General features: G+C 40.7%; 1 protein-coding gene across 6 annotated transcripts in view; it reads left to right on the top strand.

The window, feature by feature from the left end:
* Hecw2 (HECT, C2 and WW domain containing E3 ubiquitin protein ligase 2) overlaps nucleotides 1-17,569 on the top strand; it is a 407,742-nt gene that overhangs the window by 354,270 nt on the left and 35,903 nt on the right. For all 6 annotated transcript variants that reach the window (XM_021160080.3, XM_029476576.2, XM_085837264.1 and 3 more), the window contains 2 exons: nucleotides 7,605-7,725; nucleotides 9,271-9,384. In XM_021160080.3, coding sequence (XP_021015739.1) covers nucleotides 7,605-7,725; nucleotides 9,271-9,384 — 235 coding nt within the window. The remainder of the gene's footprint in view (nucleotides 1-7,604; nucleotides 7,726-9,270; nucleotides 9,385-17,569) is intronic.

Raw genomic sequence — 17,569 nt, 5'->3', positions numbered from 1 at the left:
TGAAGGTTTATTTTCTAGGGCCATTATAATGCCAATCTAATCTCAGCTGTGTCCGAAGGAAATGACCTTGGCAAATACCATATAGTTCACTATGGCAAATAAGAAACTAGGCACTTTGTCTAAGGGCACATCTCTAGGAATTTAAATGTCATGTCCCCCAATTTATCTCATATATTAGAGGCAGAGTTTCTGAGTGCATTTTCTAGGTAACTTATGATGTCAATGGCATGGGAATTGTTTAACACCACTTTTATTGGCAAATTTCATGCATATTATTTTTCTCCTTGTTTTCAGAATCGTGGCACATTGAGGTGCTGTATGGTGTGTGTATTGGGCGGGGGGGGGGGGGGGGCAGGGTTGGGGGGTTGGGTGTGGTCATTGTGTCTGAGTGTGGCTTAGAACTGTGGTCACTTCCCTAGACTTGGAGTAGTTGGAGCTACACGCAGCCTGAGATTGTGCACTCACAGCACTGAGGAGTCTCCTGGGTGCTCACCAAGGTTGTCTGTAGTTGAACCAATTTAACCTTATCCCCATCTTACAAATGAATGAGACTCAGACTATGGCTGTTTCCTAACTGCTGGACTGACTACTTCTCCAGCAGTGTACCCACATACTTGCTGTTTCTCCTGGCCATGTGACCCTGGTCCATCTCCTCTCATGGTGACTCTCTCCTGTGCCTTTCTTCTCTCCCTTTACCCAATACCCACAAGCAGGTGACTAAAAATATGCCTACACTATTCTCTCCAATAATTGGCTATAGCCGTTTTTTATTCAACCAATAGTTTTACATTAAGGAGCAAGGTTTACACAACAAAGCTGGTATATTCGAGAATTCCTTCATCTTGAGGCAGCTAGATGTCATGATGCATAGAAACAGACCAAACCTCAATAGTTTGGTCAATGCAATGGACCATGAGAAGGGTTTACCTCCCCCGAAGGATCTTTTCCTCCCAAGGAGACTCAGGTCTTTCTTACCTCCTTCACCTCTTAGGAGCATCTCTTCTCTTGGTTACTCCTCAGCCCTCCTAACTCTTTCCCTCTTGGCTCAGCACTTCTATGATTGATTGGTAGATAGATAGATAGATAGATAGATAGATAGATAGATAGATAGATAGATAGATAGATAGATAGATAGAGATAGATCATATATATCCACCATATACTCTCATCTCCCTCCTCCCAGATTCAAGTCTTCTTTTTATTTTTGTTATTAATAATCCTGGAGTCCAGTTAGTGTAGATTTTTTTGTTATTAATATTTTTGTCCTCACCACTAGTACTGCCAGGATAGTGTATCTGTTGTTGGCATACCCTTCAGTGTTACCCTTTTTAATAAGTTAATTCTTGGCCAAGTCTGAAAAAAACCACGTTGTTTTCAGTAAATAGTGTAAGCCAGGCCTGATGACTCTGACCTGTAATCCCAGCTACTATAGAGGCAAAGGCAAGAAGATGACAAATTAAAGACCTACTTGAGCTTCAGAGTTAGTTCAAAGCTAGGCTGTGCAACTTTGTGAGATCTTGTCTGAAATAAAAACCAAAAAAATAGGCTGAGTATACAGCTCAATGGTCAGTTATTTGTCTGACACATGTATGAGGCCCCACGTTTATTCCCCAGGACAAAAAATATGAACAAATATACACATTTAAGTAAGTAGTATGTTACCTAATTAAAAGGAAAAAAAAGTAAGTAGTAAAGTAGTATGTACGTGAACATCCACAGATCTAGGACTCCTGCTGCTCTTAGAAAATAGGGTATAGATATGAGGACTTGCACATCTGTGCTTTGTCCAAGTTATCTCCATGATGCTCCCTGCTTAACATACTGATGTACTATGTTCAAGTAGATGAAGCTGTCCAGATATTATTGTAATGCTTATTGGCTTGTTCTTCATTAATAATGGGAAATTGAAGAGGAAATGGTATGTGTGTGTGAGTGTGTGTGTGTGTGTGTGTGTGTGTGTGTGTGAATAGAAAGGAAACCAGGGAAGAAGTGGACCTTTAATCTATACTAGGACAGAGGCCTGGAGTTGTATAGTCAAAATTCAACTCCATTCCTAACAGAGCATAAAGCCAGAAGCAGAAAAACATAGACTTCTCTAGATTTTGATGCCAACATTTTTCAAATGTCATCTGAGATTATTTTGTCAGATAAAATTCAATAGCTGGTTATTATGCAGTGTTGTGACAGTGTATGGAAAATGTATACATAGTATGACAGTTTTTAAGATCTACCTAGCAGTGATAAAGACTAACAGCCCTAATAGCTGTTACCAAAAATAAAAAATAAATAAATATAATTAAAACTCTGCAAATAGTTAATATAGTACCAGGCATCCAGGAAGTCCATTCTCTATTTGTTCACTTCCTAGAAGCAACTGGCTTTTTTTCCATGTGATTCCCTTTGGGAAAACTCTAAGACTGTGAGAGTATTCTCTGAGAGAGAGGACCTTCGATTGTGGTTGTGGTTCCCTATGCATTTCTATCAGCTCAGTCTTCCAAGAACATTTTTTGGTTTCTAGAACCAACGTAACCTCATTCTTTCCCTGGAAGCTCTTCAGTTGGGCTTGACTTGTATTAACTATATGACAGCTGGTATTGGGTACTGCGGCTCATACCTATAATCCCAGACCCAGGAAGGGAAAGGCAGGAAAGCCTGTGCTATATAGCAAGACTGTCTGTCTACCCCACCCCCACTCTCTCCTTTATGGCTTCAAATAATTTTATTTTGACCATAAACATTTTTTTAAGTTATGTTACACAATATATTAGTGAAATTTCTATACTATTTTAAGATTTTACTATAATAACACTATCCTTTCCCACAACAAAATTAACCTCTCAGAATCAGTAAGGCTAATGTTATTCAAAACGATAGGTGGTCAGAATTCTGTTCATACTTTAAAATAGGGAACACAGCTTTATAGCTAACACTGAAATAACTCCCATGAAGCAGCTGTAGTCTGTTTCCAACATTTGATACTTAACTCCTTGAGTCCATATTAAAGCCAGATTAACCATTGGAATTATATACCTTTCAATATTAATTCCATTGAGAAACCATCAGTACTATACTAAACTGAAAGATGAAGTCCTACCAATCAGAGTCTGCCCGGGAGTCCATCCTTATCTGGCCACATTTCCTACTTTGCCTTCCAGTTAGTTCCTGTTGCTCCTGAATTGCCTATCTCATCTCCTGGCTCACAAGGGAATCTGTCTTCTACCACTAAACTTTCAAACTCTACTTCATATTCCTCCAAAAATCTTTCCATTGGGCTACACCTTGTTCCTGTCTTTCTTAGTAAGTTTCTTAAATACAGATTTGCATCTGTGTGTGGTGACCCCTGCCTGAACTTCTGCACTTGAAAGGTATGAGAAGGAGTTCAGGCAATGCCTGGCTACAGAGTGAGTTTCGAAGCCATTCTGGGCTACATGAGGTTTAAAAATATAACTTACTGTATTTTAAAGTAAAGTATATGAGGTTTATTTTTTTTACAATAGAACTTTTTAGCAAAGGAATGTTTGCCTTGAACCGTTTCTGTTACCAGACTCTCTATTGTTAAGTCCCTTACCTAAAATATAAACGGAGATAGGGCTGACTTTTGATTCATTTGTATTGAGAGTGAATGAATGCATTGCAGGATTTCCCAGAGCCTTTTGGGCATCTCAAACTATACAGCCATGGTGTATAAGCTACTTCTTAATGTACTCAAAGGCTGGTACGTTAATGTATGAAAAGGCTGGTGTTTCTTTTTGAGTATGTAAAGTGTTTTCATTCAGTCCTTGGTCTTCATTTGCTGTTTTCCACCGATGACTGTTGTTGATGTTGATTCATTATGGCTACCTTCTGGGCTGTTTAGGCTACTAGTCTAGATTTCACAGCTTTCTTGGGTTTCCTGTCTTGGTCCGAGTCCATCCCACAGCAGCCGTGCGTTCCTGTGGTTCATTTCTTTTTGTGGTGCAGATGACTTCTTCAAGCACACAGGCAGCCGTTGCCTTGTGTCAGCCCCTGGATGCTGCCCATGTGTCTCACTGGTCGGACTTGAGCTTCCTGTAATTCCTCAGTGTGGAATGATTCCTCAGCGTGGCTGAATTTTGGACTCACCTGGACAGCTGTAGAAAACACTTAGGTCTAGGTCTTACCTCCACCAGGTTCTGATGTAATGGTTTTGGGTGTGGACTGGACTTTGGAATTTTTTAAAGTTCCTATGAGATTCTGATATGCACTCAATGTTGAGAACCACTACTTGAGATTCTCTTTTGTGTCCTGGAGTTTATTTTTAAGGTTGAATTTATTTGTTTTCTTTAACTCTTAGCTCTTTGAACAAAAGGTTTATATCTCCCCAGACAAGCCTCCAGATAGATTACTGATCAGGAGTCTTGTGACTAAAGCTCCAATATGTCTGTCTATGTATTGAGTATGTATATAGATGACGCATGGAGGGCTTCTTATAACACATACTGCACAGTGTCATGCATACCAGCTCAATTCATCCAGGGGAATTGACTGATCTCTTATGCAGAGTCGGGAGGTATCCTATTTAGTGTCTAGAGTACCCATTAACTGTCATATCCAACTCAATATTTACACATGGCCACCAACATCATTCCCCATACTGCTTTTAGCATCCAGTAGACCTGGTCAATAGGACTTGGACAGTAAACTGCTTCCTCATTTTCCTCAATAGCAAAGCAATGATGGAAACCTTAATATCCACTTTATAGACTCTGTGTGAGGATTTCTCAAGATTCCCCTATGGAAAGTGCATTATTCCTAATATACATCAGGTGCTTATCAAGCGATAGCTATCGTTATTATTAAGAAACTCTGTTATCGTAAGAGCTTCCCATTCCTGCCCCTTGCTTTTCTACTGGTACTAATTTGTATTTCTCATGGTTGGTGTTCCTCTGAGTCACCACACTCCTGACTAGTTCTTATCCCTTCAGGCCTCGATTGCTATATAAACTCTGAACTGCTTCTCCACCCTTCAGTCTCTCTTCCTCTTTCCCACCCTTAATCTGCCCTACACCCTCAATGAAAATTCCTCCAATAAAATTCCACTTTGCATTTTCTCCTTTTCTTTAATCCACATTCTGTAAAGGTGCCCTGCTCCCGCCCCACATTCTGTAGAAGTTAGGTCTGGTTCTTCCTCCCAGCCCCATGCTCCCAATAATAAGACTTAGACTCGAAATATATTTACAAATACCTTGGCCATATATCTATGTTCTTCCCTGATTAGATCATAATTTAAAATAACCCATTTGTTTTTAATCTACTTTCTGTCATGTGGCCGGTTACCTGTGTTTAAACATCATATGTGTCTGTCTCATCACATCTTATCACACTGGGACTCTCCCAGAATCCTTTCTGCCTCCCTGATGTCCCACCTCCTATTTCCTCCCTAAACTATGGGCCAAAGATTTATTATTTATAGGTGCTACATCCATACAGATACAAGATATTTTCTGCACAACATTCCCTCTTTAAATCCCTCTTCTCATTGGCTCCTTCCGACTTATTAATTTCCCTTTGTCTCTTCGGCGTGCCCACTATACTCTAGGTTATGGGGTATCAATCTGTTGAAAATATTTTTAATATTTAGTCCAGTTCTTGTTGCTCTGCACCAGTATAAATACAGATTCTCTACTATTTACAAGTTTTGTGTTATTTAATTTCTCATTGTCAAATACTGGGCAAAAAAACAACTTAAGGGAGGAAGGGTGTATTCTGGCCTACGGTTCCAGGGGATACAGTGCATCCTGTCTGGGAAGACATGGTAGTTGGGGCAGGCAGTGGCTGGTTATTTTGCATCCTCAATCAAACAGCAGAGGGATGGATTTCAGGTACTAAGCCCTCTTTGTACTTTTTATTCACTCCTGGACCCTAGCTCCTGGGACGGCGCCACTAACATTTAGGGTGGGTTTTCCTACCTCAGTTATCCAGACCTAGAAATTCTGTCCCAGGTGTGCCCAGAGGTTTGTTTCCATGGTGATTCTAGATCCTGTCGACTTGACAATTAACCACTTAGGCTCCAATTAAGGCCCTCCCTGAGGCCTTTTCCATTTTAATCTCTGCTCACACTCATTACGTTTCTGTAACATTGCTATTATCTTCTATACCACTAATCTCGAAAGCAAATACCTGGGAGGTCAGGCAGCCAGAGTCTCTGAGAGAATAGTAGGAGTGGAGTCCAAGGAAGCAGCTGCCTATCTGCTTAAGGAGGTTCATGGCAATTGTAAGATTTCTCATAACTTTCAAGAGAAAAACATGCTTTTCTTTTACTTGAAATCTCCTAATAATTTCAAATATTGGCAATTAATCTAAAGTTTTGTTTCTTTTTTTAATCTAGGGGCAAACAAAGTATCCTGTGAGGCTGGATAGAGCCCAGGGCTTTACGTTTATCTCCTCTGATTTACACATTGTGTTCCATCTAGTTTAAAAGTTGACTATAACACAAGATTAGCAATAAATAACCACCTTGGGTAACTCATTTGTTAAAGAAATTTTTTCAAGGCATGATGGCTCAAGCCTTGACACACTCCTCAAATACAGACAGGCGGATGGAAAATCCAAGGTCAATCCAGGCCAGCAAGCAAGATCCTATCTCAGCAAAACAAAACAAAGAACAACAACAAAACCCACGTATACACACACACACACGCACACACACATACACACACACAAAGAAAGGAATCTCATGGAACTTGTATGTTGTATAATAAACAAGACCATAATTAGCTTTCTGGTTTCTTTCATTGAATTGGGAACTATTTTGAGAAAATATTGTTTCTGTTGTGTCTGTGTCTGATTTCCCTATCCATCACCGTGGAAGTTAACATCCCAACATGCTACTCAGTCACCTGGAACACACGGTGTTTTCTGTGGAAAGACGAATAAGCCACGTTATATTTACACTATTAATAACACTTGGCCACTGAATGCCATACATACTTTTAGTTTATAGATATGGGCAGTACTTGATACATTAGGAATGTAGTAAATATTAATATTATTTATTCTTTGTGCAGCTCCAAGATAGATTCCTCCCACAGTTATGCATGAATTCTGTTTTTATATTAATCGTATTACCCTACAATGTAAAATAAATGTAATTTTATCTCTAAAATCATCCCTAAATATAATGCCAACCTAAAAACATTTTCATGGGGCTTCATGGAACTTTCTGTACAGTTTCTATGATATCATTTCAAAAGCAAGCAAAGATATTCCATTCTAAATAGTTATCCTTAGACATGAATAACTCTACTTGACTCATTCTGGTTTGGGTGGAAAAGGGGGGCATATCTGAGACCCACGTGAGTGTATTTGGCTGTTTAAACAGAATCTTTATTCTTAGTCAAAAGCTACAAACAAGATTTTTCTTAAGAACTTCCATGAACTTTGTTAAGGCTTTGTGTGTGTGTGTGTGTGTGTGTGTGTGTGTGTGTGTGTGTGTGTGTGTGTATGTGTGTGTGTGTGTGTGTGTAGGGAGTGATATAGAAGCTGAAAGCAGTGTCTCACTTTTCTTGCTAACTTGTGGTACTTTTTCAAGGTGTTGTGGATTGAACAGGGCATAGATCCAAGTTGTTCTTTTGTGGTTGCAACAGGTACTCAGCGTGCCAATGCCCGGGCTCCAGCCCCTTACAAGAGAGATTTTGAAGCCAAACTAAGGAACTTTTACAGGAAGTTAGAAACTAAAGGATACGGACAAGGCCCAGGAAAATTAAAGTAAGTAGAAATGACTCAAACCACATGATTTATAGATGGTGAATTGATAGGAAACAGTTGGGAGTTTGGAAAATTGGTTGTCACATGAGTCTTATTTTAATGGGCAGTATTATTTTGGAATTTATAAATTACACTGTAACAATGCAAAATGCTGCTCAGGAATAAAGCCCTACTAAGCTTATGGTTTCCAATCAAGGTAGGACTTTATAAAACTATAGACAAATTAAAGGTGGTTATTTTTTCTCCTGAGGAGTACCTCTTTGTTGGCCTGATAGCTCTCACAGTATTTTATTCTTCACATTACTAGTTCCTGGGCCAACATGAGTGCAGAATAATGGTCAGCTCTATTTTGTCCTGGGAAACAAACCTCACTTGTACAATAAAACCTGTCATGAATGTTGTGTCTGCCTCTCTTTAGCTACACCTCTCTTGCTTGTCCAGGGTTCATTTCATCCACATGTACACCTCTTACCCTCCTTCCTACTTGTACAATAAAACCTGTCGTCATGAATGTTGTGTCTGCCTCTCTTTAGCTACACCTCTCTTGCTTGTCCAGGGTTCATTTCATCCACATGTACACCTCTTACCCTCCTTCCTACCTTCATCCTATCCCATGTTCCAACTTGAGCTCACTAGCAGAGAAAGTCACCTTGTACCTTGAGTGCTCAAGGGAGGACCAGCCCCTGCGCTCACTGCCCCAGGACCTCCAAAGACATCAGCCCAGCCCAAATTCCATCTCTCTGAACTGGGCTTTTTCTCACACTTGAATTACCAAGATCTTTTTCTGTAAATTCAAGCTCCCAGTCATTTCTTTGTCATTACTGTTGAGATGAGGGTAGATTGATATCTATAGAGGATGGCAGCAGATGGCATCACAATAGACTGCCATATGTACCACTCATTTCATCTACCCCTTAGGGAAATTTCAAGATTCACTTCATTTCAAACTTAAGCACATTTGTAAACACTTTGCTTTGCAGGCACACACACACACACACACACACACACCCTCCTGGTTCTCACTGGACATTCAGTAATTGAATTCCATACTTAGGTGCATTCTAGTCTTAAAGAATTACCTCATAATATTGTTCTCTCTTTAGTAAGAAACCTCTGCCTGTCTCTTATGTTTCTCTTTCTGTCTGTCTCTGTCTCTGCTTCTCTCTCTCTCTCTCTCTCTCTCTCTCTCTCTCTCTCTCTCTCTGTGTGTGTGTGTGTGTGTGTGTGTGTGTGTGTGTGTGTGTGTGTGTCTTATGACTTTTTTCCTTCTTGGAAAAATGCCTTGGCCCCTCAGAAAGGACTCATGGGTTTGTTTTTTTTTTTTTACAGGCCACAGTTTTGCCCATGATTTTTTTATGTAACTTCTGCTATTGCTGTCGAAGAGTTTAAGACAAATATGTATTTAAGTGCAGACAGCAATGATATTAAGCAACTTCACTCCTAACCTAGTTAATTGTGGGAAACAGAAACTAGATAACATGAAAGACAAGGAAAGGAAGTAATCTTTTAATGAATTTTTCAAATTGTGTGCCTCTTTACGGACAGGTTAATTATCCGAAGAGACCACTTGCTGGAAGATGCTTTCAACCAGATTATGGGCTACTCCAGAAAGGACCTGCAGAGGAATAAACTGTACGTCACCTTTGTCGGGGAGGAAGGGTAAGTAGAACAGAGAAGTGGTCTGTGCAACGCAAGCTGTGGCTACAGAGCGGATGTTTCTCCTCAGCTCTGTGGTTCCCAAAACAGGAAATCCTTCTGACAGGAAGTATTGCTCTCAGATGCTTAAACCTTTTGCCTCCCCCACCTCCTCTGGTTTTTAAATCATTTGATATAGAATTTTTAAAATTAAAGTAACTCTTACCTATAATTATTTTTTCCTCTACTAGAAGGCCAGTTCTGTTTTTTATTTTTTATTTTTTTATTATTTTTTTTGTATCTATCTTTGAAAGGGGGAAATGGAACTTTGTGAGGAAGGAAACAAGGAACTGCAGTCTACGTCTTGTTTTCTACCCTGGCTCACTGAGCAGAATGTGTGTCACTTGTTAAGTAAGTCCTGGTTCGGAATCACAGACCCTGCTGCTCTTCCCACAACAACCATGCCAATGACTTTGCTCCTATTTCCCCCTCCTCCAGTTCTCTTCCCCTGGGCAGGGCCCTGTACCTCCCAATGTAACCTCCTACTGTAAACAAACCATGTGGCATGACTCTTCTAGATGAGTGTGCTCATCTAGATAAGGGTTGGGAAATGAAGGCCTGGTGCTCCCACACTGAGTCTGTGGCACCCCAGTAGTCATAACACTTGCTAATGCCTTGGATACATCCCCCATGGGCCCTACTTCTTCCTATCTCAGGACTCTTGGCTCTTTGGCCTGTAGCTACTAGACTAAATTTAAAATACTATGTAGACATCTAAGCTCTGGTTATGTTCTGTGTGACACTGTTGGCCTGGTTATCTATTTATTCAGCTGTACCGAGGAACTTTGGGCCTTACATACATGCTAGACCAGCACCCTGAGGTAGATCCCTAACCTCTTTCTAGTTTTGTTTTGAGAGAGGGTCTTAACAGAATGCTTAAGCTGGCCTTGAAGTTAATCTATAAGCCAGTGAGACCTTGAAAACTGCACTTCTCCTGTCTCCTCTTCCTTATAACCAGGGTTTCAACCCTGTGCTACCAAGCCCAGTAGTTTGGATCACTTTATGAATACCCTCTCAGTCATATCCAGTAATGAAGAAAAGTCAGGAACAACAGCAGTGATATCCAACCAATGTGGTCCTTCATCATACGATAGATAGAGTGGGGGTTTAAAGCCCAACATGACTCCCTGTCCATGGAACTAGGGAATAGCAAAATCAAGACCCAAGCCCAGGCCTTAAGTCTTTCTTCTGGGATTCTTGCAAGGTACTGGGATTTAGGAAACAGCCCTGGCTGGATCCCGTTGTTTTTTTTTTTAACCTTGGAATGTTTTTAGCATTCCAGGTGGTGAGTGAACACTCGAAGCTCAGGCTTGAGCTTCCCTGAGCCTTCAGCCCACTGTGACTAATGTACATATGTAAATGGACTTGTAAACTTGTGTTAGTTTGCTTAAAGACACAGGTGCACAGTTGAAACCAGAGGCAAGTGTTGTTAGCCTCTTCCCAGGTATGCAAGGGATGCCAAGCATTTCCTTACGGGACCAGTCTGCTTTGGTTGACATTATTTTTCTCTCCCAGAACTCCAGCTGCCTTCCTTTATTATAAAACCACAGGCAGGCCTTTTTTTTTTTTTTTTTTTTTTTAACACATGGTCTTGCTTGGTCTTGTTCAGGCTGGCCTTGATCTCTCAAGCTGAAATGACCCGAGCCCCCCAAGAGCCGGGTCTACATATGTACATCAGTACTTTTAGCTTGGGCCACAGTCTTCTCAATTCGTTGAGATGTCGTTGATCCACTTCAGAAGCCCTAGCGGTGGATACATTTGAGTAGCCACAGACGTTTGTTGAGTGCGATCATCCTGAAGTGGGCTGCCATGTTCTGATCTGATAGCATCACTTCTGAGCAGAGCTACATTCCTTCTTGTTTGATGACCACTGGTGATCAAGTGCTTCCTACCCCTGTCACTTGTCTACTTCCTGTGACACCAAAGGGAAAAATGAGAGAGGATGTTCTGGGAAGGGTTTCAGTTATCAGAAACAATCCATTTGTCTACTCCCTCTACCCACAAGTTGTTGACGCTGAGTTTCTGGGCTCTATCCTGTCAGTGCCCTCTCTGTAGTGTAGGTGTAGGTTTCTGATGCCAACAGAGAAGGCAAGGACAGGATAGAGCCCAGAAACTAGTAACCAAAGTGGGAATAATTTCAACTACAAAATGAGTGAAGAAATATTGAACAGTAATTTTTTTTTTGGTTTTTCAAGACAGGGTTTCTCTGTATAGCCCTGGCTGTCCTGGAACTCACTTTGTAGACCAGGCTGTCCTTGAACTCAGAAATCTGCCTGCCTCTGCCTCCCAAGTATTGGGATTAAAGGCGTGCGCCACCACGCCCGGCATGAACAGTAATTTTAAGTGACTGAATACATAATCAAATGATGAAATAAATGGGAGAAAGGAAAATCTCTCCAAATAACTTGAGAATTTCATAAGGGTGAAGTGTGTAGTAACTTTTTTCCAAATAATACAGTAAGAAGGGGGGTAGCAAAGTGGGCTTGTTTTGTTAAACCTGGCAGACATTGTCTCAGTCTTAAGTCATGTTTACAGTGTGTCCTTTGAGTGAAGACAACACCTTACCAATATGAACTTCCTCCACAAATCTGTAATCATAGACTATCCACAGGAAAAACATGAGATGATTCACAGTTGAAGGAAATTGTAAGAATCTCTCACCAGTATTGAAAATCATAGAAGACATTAAAACCAAAACAAACAAACAAACAAAAAAACAAAAAGAGGAATTTAAGGGATGTTGTGGTCAAGAAGAGACATGATGACTAAATACATTTCACTTCCTAGATGAGATTATAGAGTAGAAAAGAGATACCATGTGAAAGTGAATGAAATTGGATAAAGAATGCATTCTGTTAATAGTTATACAGCAGTATTGCTTCCTTAACATGGCACCATTTATGACAATCACTGAACCAAGTTTTGCAAAAGAGAGTTTATTCCCAAGAAAGTAGTGCCCTGAGTCACAGATCTGTCTGTACAGCAGTAGGGTTTAGATATCTTGGTGAGACAAAAAACCCAGCATGGTCTGATATAGGGAGAGGGAAGATGGGGCAGGATCCACTCCGGGCATAGACACCCTCTTCTCAGGACAAATGGTACTGCTGGTGTCATCTAAAACCATCAACTAAGTCACATTGCTGAGGTTCAAGTAAACAGTTGGTGACTTCTGCTGGCTTGAGACAGACACACATGGCTCCAAGTTCCTGAAAAACAACTTAGGCAACCATTGCCTCAGAGATTTTGTTGTCATAGAGTATGATGGGAGGGAGATGATGGAAGGGTACTGAGAAGCAGCTTGGCTTCTAAAGTTGATGATAAGATCAAGTGTGGCTACAGGACTTACTTGGTGTTTCCATCATTTATATTGATGAGGAATGTATATATACATATATCTCATATACTGTACAGATATGAGATATGTATATAGGCTATGCAAGACCTCTATTTTTTTTATAAGTCAAAAAAAAAAATCTAAAATAATGGGTTTAGCAAATGGAAACATTTGGTCAGGATTTGGAGAGATTTAGCCTGTTCCTTTTGAGTTTCCTTGTTGCCTTGTTGTTAGATGAGTGACTTCTCTGGATTTCTGTCCGTTGTGTGTGCCTCTTCTATCACTTACAGTCAGTGGAGTACATATATAGACTTGATTTACTGCCATACAAAGAGTATCATTATTTTGTGTCAACTTTATACTACTGATGAGGGGTTAATTAATACTTTAGAGGTATTATTGATACTATCTCAGTGATTTCATTTCCAATCTGACACACTATATCTTGTTAAACCAAAGCATAAAGAAGAGTGGACTTAGTTTTAATAACAGTGCCTTTACTTGTCTTCCAAAAAAAAAAAAAAGATGTGGATTAGCAGCTTCACAGAAACAATAACTTTGGTTTATGCCACTTCTGCACATATATCTGAAACAAAATATATAGATTGTTCTAGAAGTAAAGGAATCTGTAGAATACTGCAGATGCTACTTGAGGTAGAATTAAGGCATTTCTAGTAGAAATGCCTGTCTTCAGCCATAAAAACATAAAAAACAAAAAATCACCCTTGCGCCTATCAATGTAGAGACATTAGAGCAACTTATTTCTTTACTAAAATGATTTTGTGTTAGCCTTGGCTTTTTACAAAAAGTAGATAATGTCTAAGCACTGCCTTGTCATTAGTAGTTGAGTTAGGCTAGAGCTGGGAGTTGTGTTCTAGGCACTAGAATTTCCACCAAGCTTAGCATGGTTATCTTGCCCTAGAAAGTTAGGGTAGGGGAATATAGCAGCGGTGACATCACCAAGAAAGTAACCTTGCTCAAAGGTGAGGAGAAATGGTTTGTTGCCTATTTCTGGTGACCCTCAGTCTGCCTAGGCGTTGCTTCTATATGGTTGATAGTATACAGTGACTGAAATGCTATATATGACTCTTCAGTGTGTTCTTTCTGTTAATTAACAATCCTAGCAACCAAAGTTCACATGGTCCTAGAACTCAGATTTTGATAAGGTGCCCAGGCCTAATAGTGAAGAAGTAATGTCATAGACAAAGAGAGGATGCTTGCTAGGTGATTAGCCCATGTCTTTTTGTTTTCATGGCACTCTGTGCAGGGCACCTTTATTTAAGAAAGAATGAATTCATTATGTGCAAGGAGCTGTCAACATGACATCAGCCATCAGTCTTGCAAGCCACACTTAGACTAGGGAGGAGCATATGCAAATAGTTTTAGTTTGGAGGTCTGTTTGTAGCATCTTTCTTTTGAGCTCTTTCTGTATTCCCCCAGGATAGGGAGGTAAAAATAGCTAGGAAAGAAAATGATCTAAGATAGTTTACTTTTCCACAGCTTATCAATTATCCAGTATGGCTCACACATAACCAGATTGGGAAGTGAGCTGGAAAGCTGTGGAGCTTCGGTTGAACTTGGGCTGCTGCTTGCCCTCTTCAAGGAAGCAGCTGCATCATCTGAATCATCTGTACCTGCCAAAGAAAGATGCTCTGTAGCCAGGCTTTAGCTTGGTACCACCAAGAGCAACTTTGTCTTGTCCTAGTTCCACACTTAACTCCCAGGCCTCAGAAGCTTAGCCGCACTGCTCTGATTTAAATTCAACTGTGGTTGAATCAGAAGGTGCCTAGGCCTTGTGTGCCTGGACAAGCCTGGGGTAAGAGATAGTGTGACTTCCTGAGGCCATTGTCTGCTCTCATTTTACAGACTGCTCCTATTGAAATATTTTGTTTTCAGTTAATTTTTGTTATACTAAGAATGGGAGAATAAAGTTAACTTTTTAAACCCATGTCAGGTGCTGCTAACTCGTGATGTGCCAGGCCAGCAGCACCATGGTGGGTACAATGCTTTGTCAGCGGGTAGGGCTTGAGACACTATGGCCACTCTACTGACATCTGTGCTTACTCAGAAATGCCCTCAAATGCAGCTGCTTTGTGGCTACACACCCGTTGTCCAGAGTTTCTGTGTTTCCTTGCCAAGTCTTTAACCATGTAACCAACCTAACCGGCAAAACAGGAATGTAACAAACGATCTCTGTGATATGAGTCACATTAACTATTTATATGGACGAGGTTGCTAAGGCGTTATAGGAGCTTTGTGACTGCAGGCCCTGCTGGAACATGTTTCACTGAATTTCTAAACATAGATAGAAATTGCATCCCACAGCATACCCCTAAATATGCAGTTCTACATTTGGAGTTACAAACGAAGTAAAGTAGAAAGACTATCTTAGCTTTGGAGTGATTCTATCCATGCAGCACCAAGAGTTGAAAAAGAAGGAGGAGGAGGGGGAGGGGGTGAGGGTGGGGGGAGGGGTGGGGGGAGGGGGAGGGGGTGGGGAGTCGGGGGTGGGGAGGAGAGAAAGATTAAAAAGTTTAATAGTTCAACGTACTTTTGCTTCTAAAAGAGCTATTTGTTTTCTTTTCTCCTGAGGTGAGTTTTGCTTTTCAGCTCAACTCCTCAGACGATATACTCTTGTCTTTAACCACAAGAGGAACTAGTCAGAAAGGCCATTGTTGTCTTAACAAACTTCACCATGTTAGAAGGTATTACACTGTGAACTTTCTAAGCCAACTCACTTGTTTGACAGTGGTTTCAGACTGAGTCATATCTTAGGGATTGGCACCTTTTGCTCGTGGAACTGCATTAATGTACCACCATCTCAGGGTAAGCTGGCTTACATTTGTTCACACTGCCAGATGCCAAATAACAATGGAAGTTATGCTGATTTTCTTCAGTGAGCATCAGGGAGCTCTAGTCACAACTCAGCAATGTTTATAGGGCCTCTACTGAGTATCATTCTGGGGACTTATAATGCAAAAAGAAGTGTCTTCATTAGGTTTCTATTGTGGTGATGAAATACCACGATCAAAAAGCAAGTCGAGGAGGAAAAGGTTTATTTTGCTTACACTTCCACATCACAGTTCATCATCACCACAGGAAGTCAGAATAAGAACTCAAGTAGGGTCCGATGCTGGAGGCAGGGGTTGATGCAGAGGCCCTGGAGGGTGCTGCTTGCTCTCCAAGGCTTGCTCTGCCTGCTTTCTTATAGAACCCGGGATCACCAGCCCAGGGATTGCCCCATGTACAATGGGCTAGGCCCTCCCTCATCAATCACTAATTAAGAAAATGCCTTACAGGCCTGCCTGCAGCCTAATCTTCTGGAGTTATTTTCTTAATTGAGGTTTCCTCCTCTCACATAACTTTAGCTTGCAACAAGTTGACATAAAACTGTCTGGCACAAGGGAAGACAGGGTCACTAATTTTCAGTGAGGGCAAAGTCTAAATTTATGTATAAGGAGGCTGGCACACACAAGTCATTAGAATGTACTCTGGTAAGTGCAGTATTATTGAAATCCTTAGAGTTAAATCTTAGGGACCACTGTCTAATTTTTAATGGAAAATCCACAGTAGAGCCAACTTTGCTTAGAACAGTCATCTCAAAGAAAACAGGATCACTCTATCTTTTTCCTGATGTTTCAGCTCTCTGTGATCCTGATATACTCAGGATATCTGCAATGTGGAGAGCCCAGCAGAGGGGCAATCATATTAAGTCAGAGAGTATTTATGGCTCCCTGCAGGAATCTCCCTAAAGATTTATAGTAAGCTAGATATTTTAATAATCTGTTTCCCTCCTCCTTGTTTCTGTAGCAGCAGCCGTTGGCAACACATTGCTATAAAGAGACAGATAGTAAACATTTTTTAGACTTTGCCCATCGTATGTTCTCTATGGCACGTACGCACCTCAGCATTTTATCAGCTATTAGCAACAGGCTATACACAAGCCAGAACAGTGCATTTCAGTATAGTCTTACTTACAAATCCAGGGCTTTGGCAGATTTGCCCTACTGATGTAGTTTACCAAGCCCCATTCTATAAGCAATATCGTTTTAATCTTGATAAACAGCTAACATTTACTAAAGGGTGTGGCTCATGAACTAACCTTAAACTTGAAGCTAGGATACCTGTTTAGGATCTGAGACCTGGTACCACATCACAACACTCCCCTGATTCAGCTCACTACTTTGCCTCAGTCTTTGCTGTAAAAAGTGAGGAAATTTGATAAAATGACTTCCGTGATGTCTTTGACAATTGGTGTTCTAGCTTCATTTCTGTTGTCATGATAAACATCATGATCAAAAGTACTTTTGGAAGGAAATGGTTTATTTTATCCTACAAATTATAGCCTATCATCAAGATAATCCAGGGAAGGAGCTCAAGGCAGGAGCTCGAAGCAGAAATCACAGAGGAATGCTGCTTACTGGCTTGCTTTCAGAGTTATAGTCATCTATCTTACACTACTTGGACCACCTACTCAAAAGTGGCATTGTCCCGAGGGGCTTAGCCTTCCCACATCAATTAACAGTCAAGAAAATACCACAGAGACATGCCTATAGGCCAACTTGGTGGAGACGGTTTCTCATTTGAGGTTCTTTCTTCCCACGTGTGTCAAGTTGACAACCACGATTAGCCATTACAGTTGATGTCCCCCCCACTATGGAAAGACATAGGAACTAGATCTTACAAAAATGGAATCCTGGAGATACATGTCTAAAGTCTGCATCCTGTTCTGAATCTGTATCTATCAAGATGCTTCTGTATGAGAAAGAATGGGGAGACTGGGAGTCAAACATTATGGATGTGAGCCTTGGTGAT

Source organism: Mus caroli, unplaced genomic scaffold, assembly GCF_978045245.1.
Source record: "Mus caroli unplaced genomic scaffold, Mus_caroli_1 scaffold_1, whole genome shotgun sequence".
NCBI lineage: Eukaryota > Metazoa > Chordata > Mammalia > Rodentia > Muridae > Mus > Mus caroli.
Note: the sequence above shows the minus strand (reverse complement) of the source record. Positions and strands in the feature narration are given on the sequence as shown.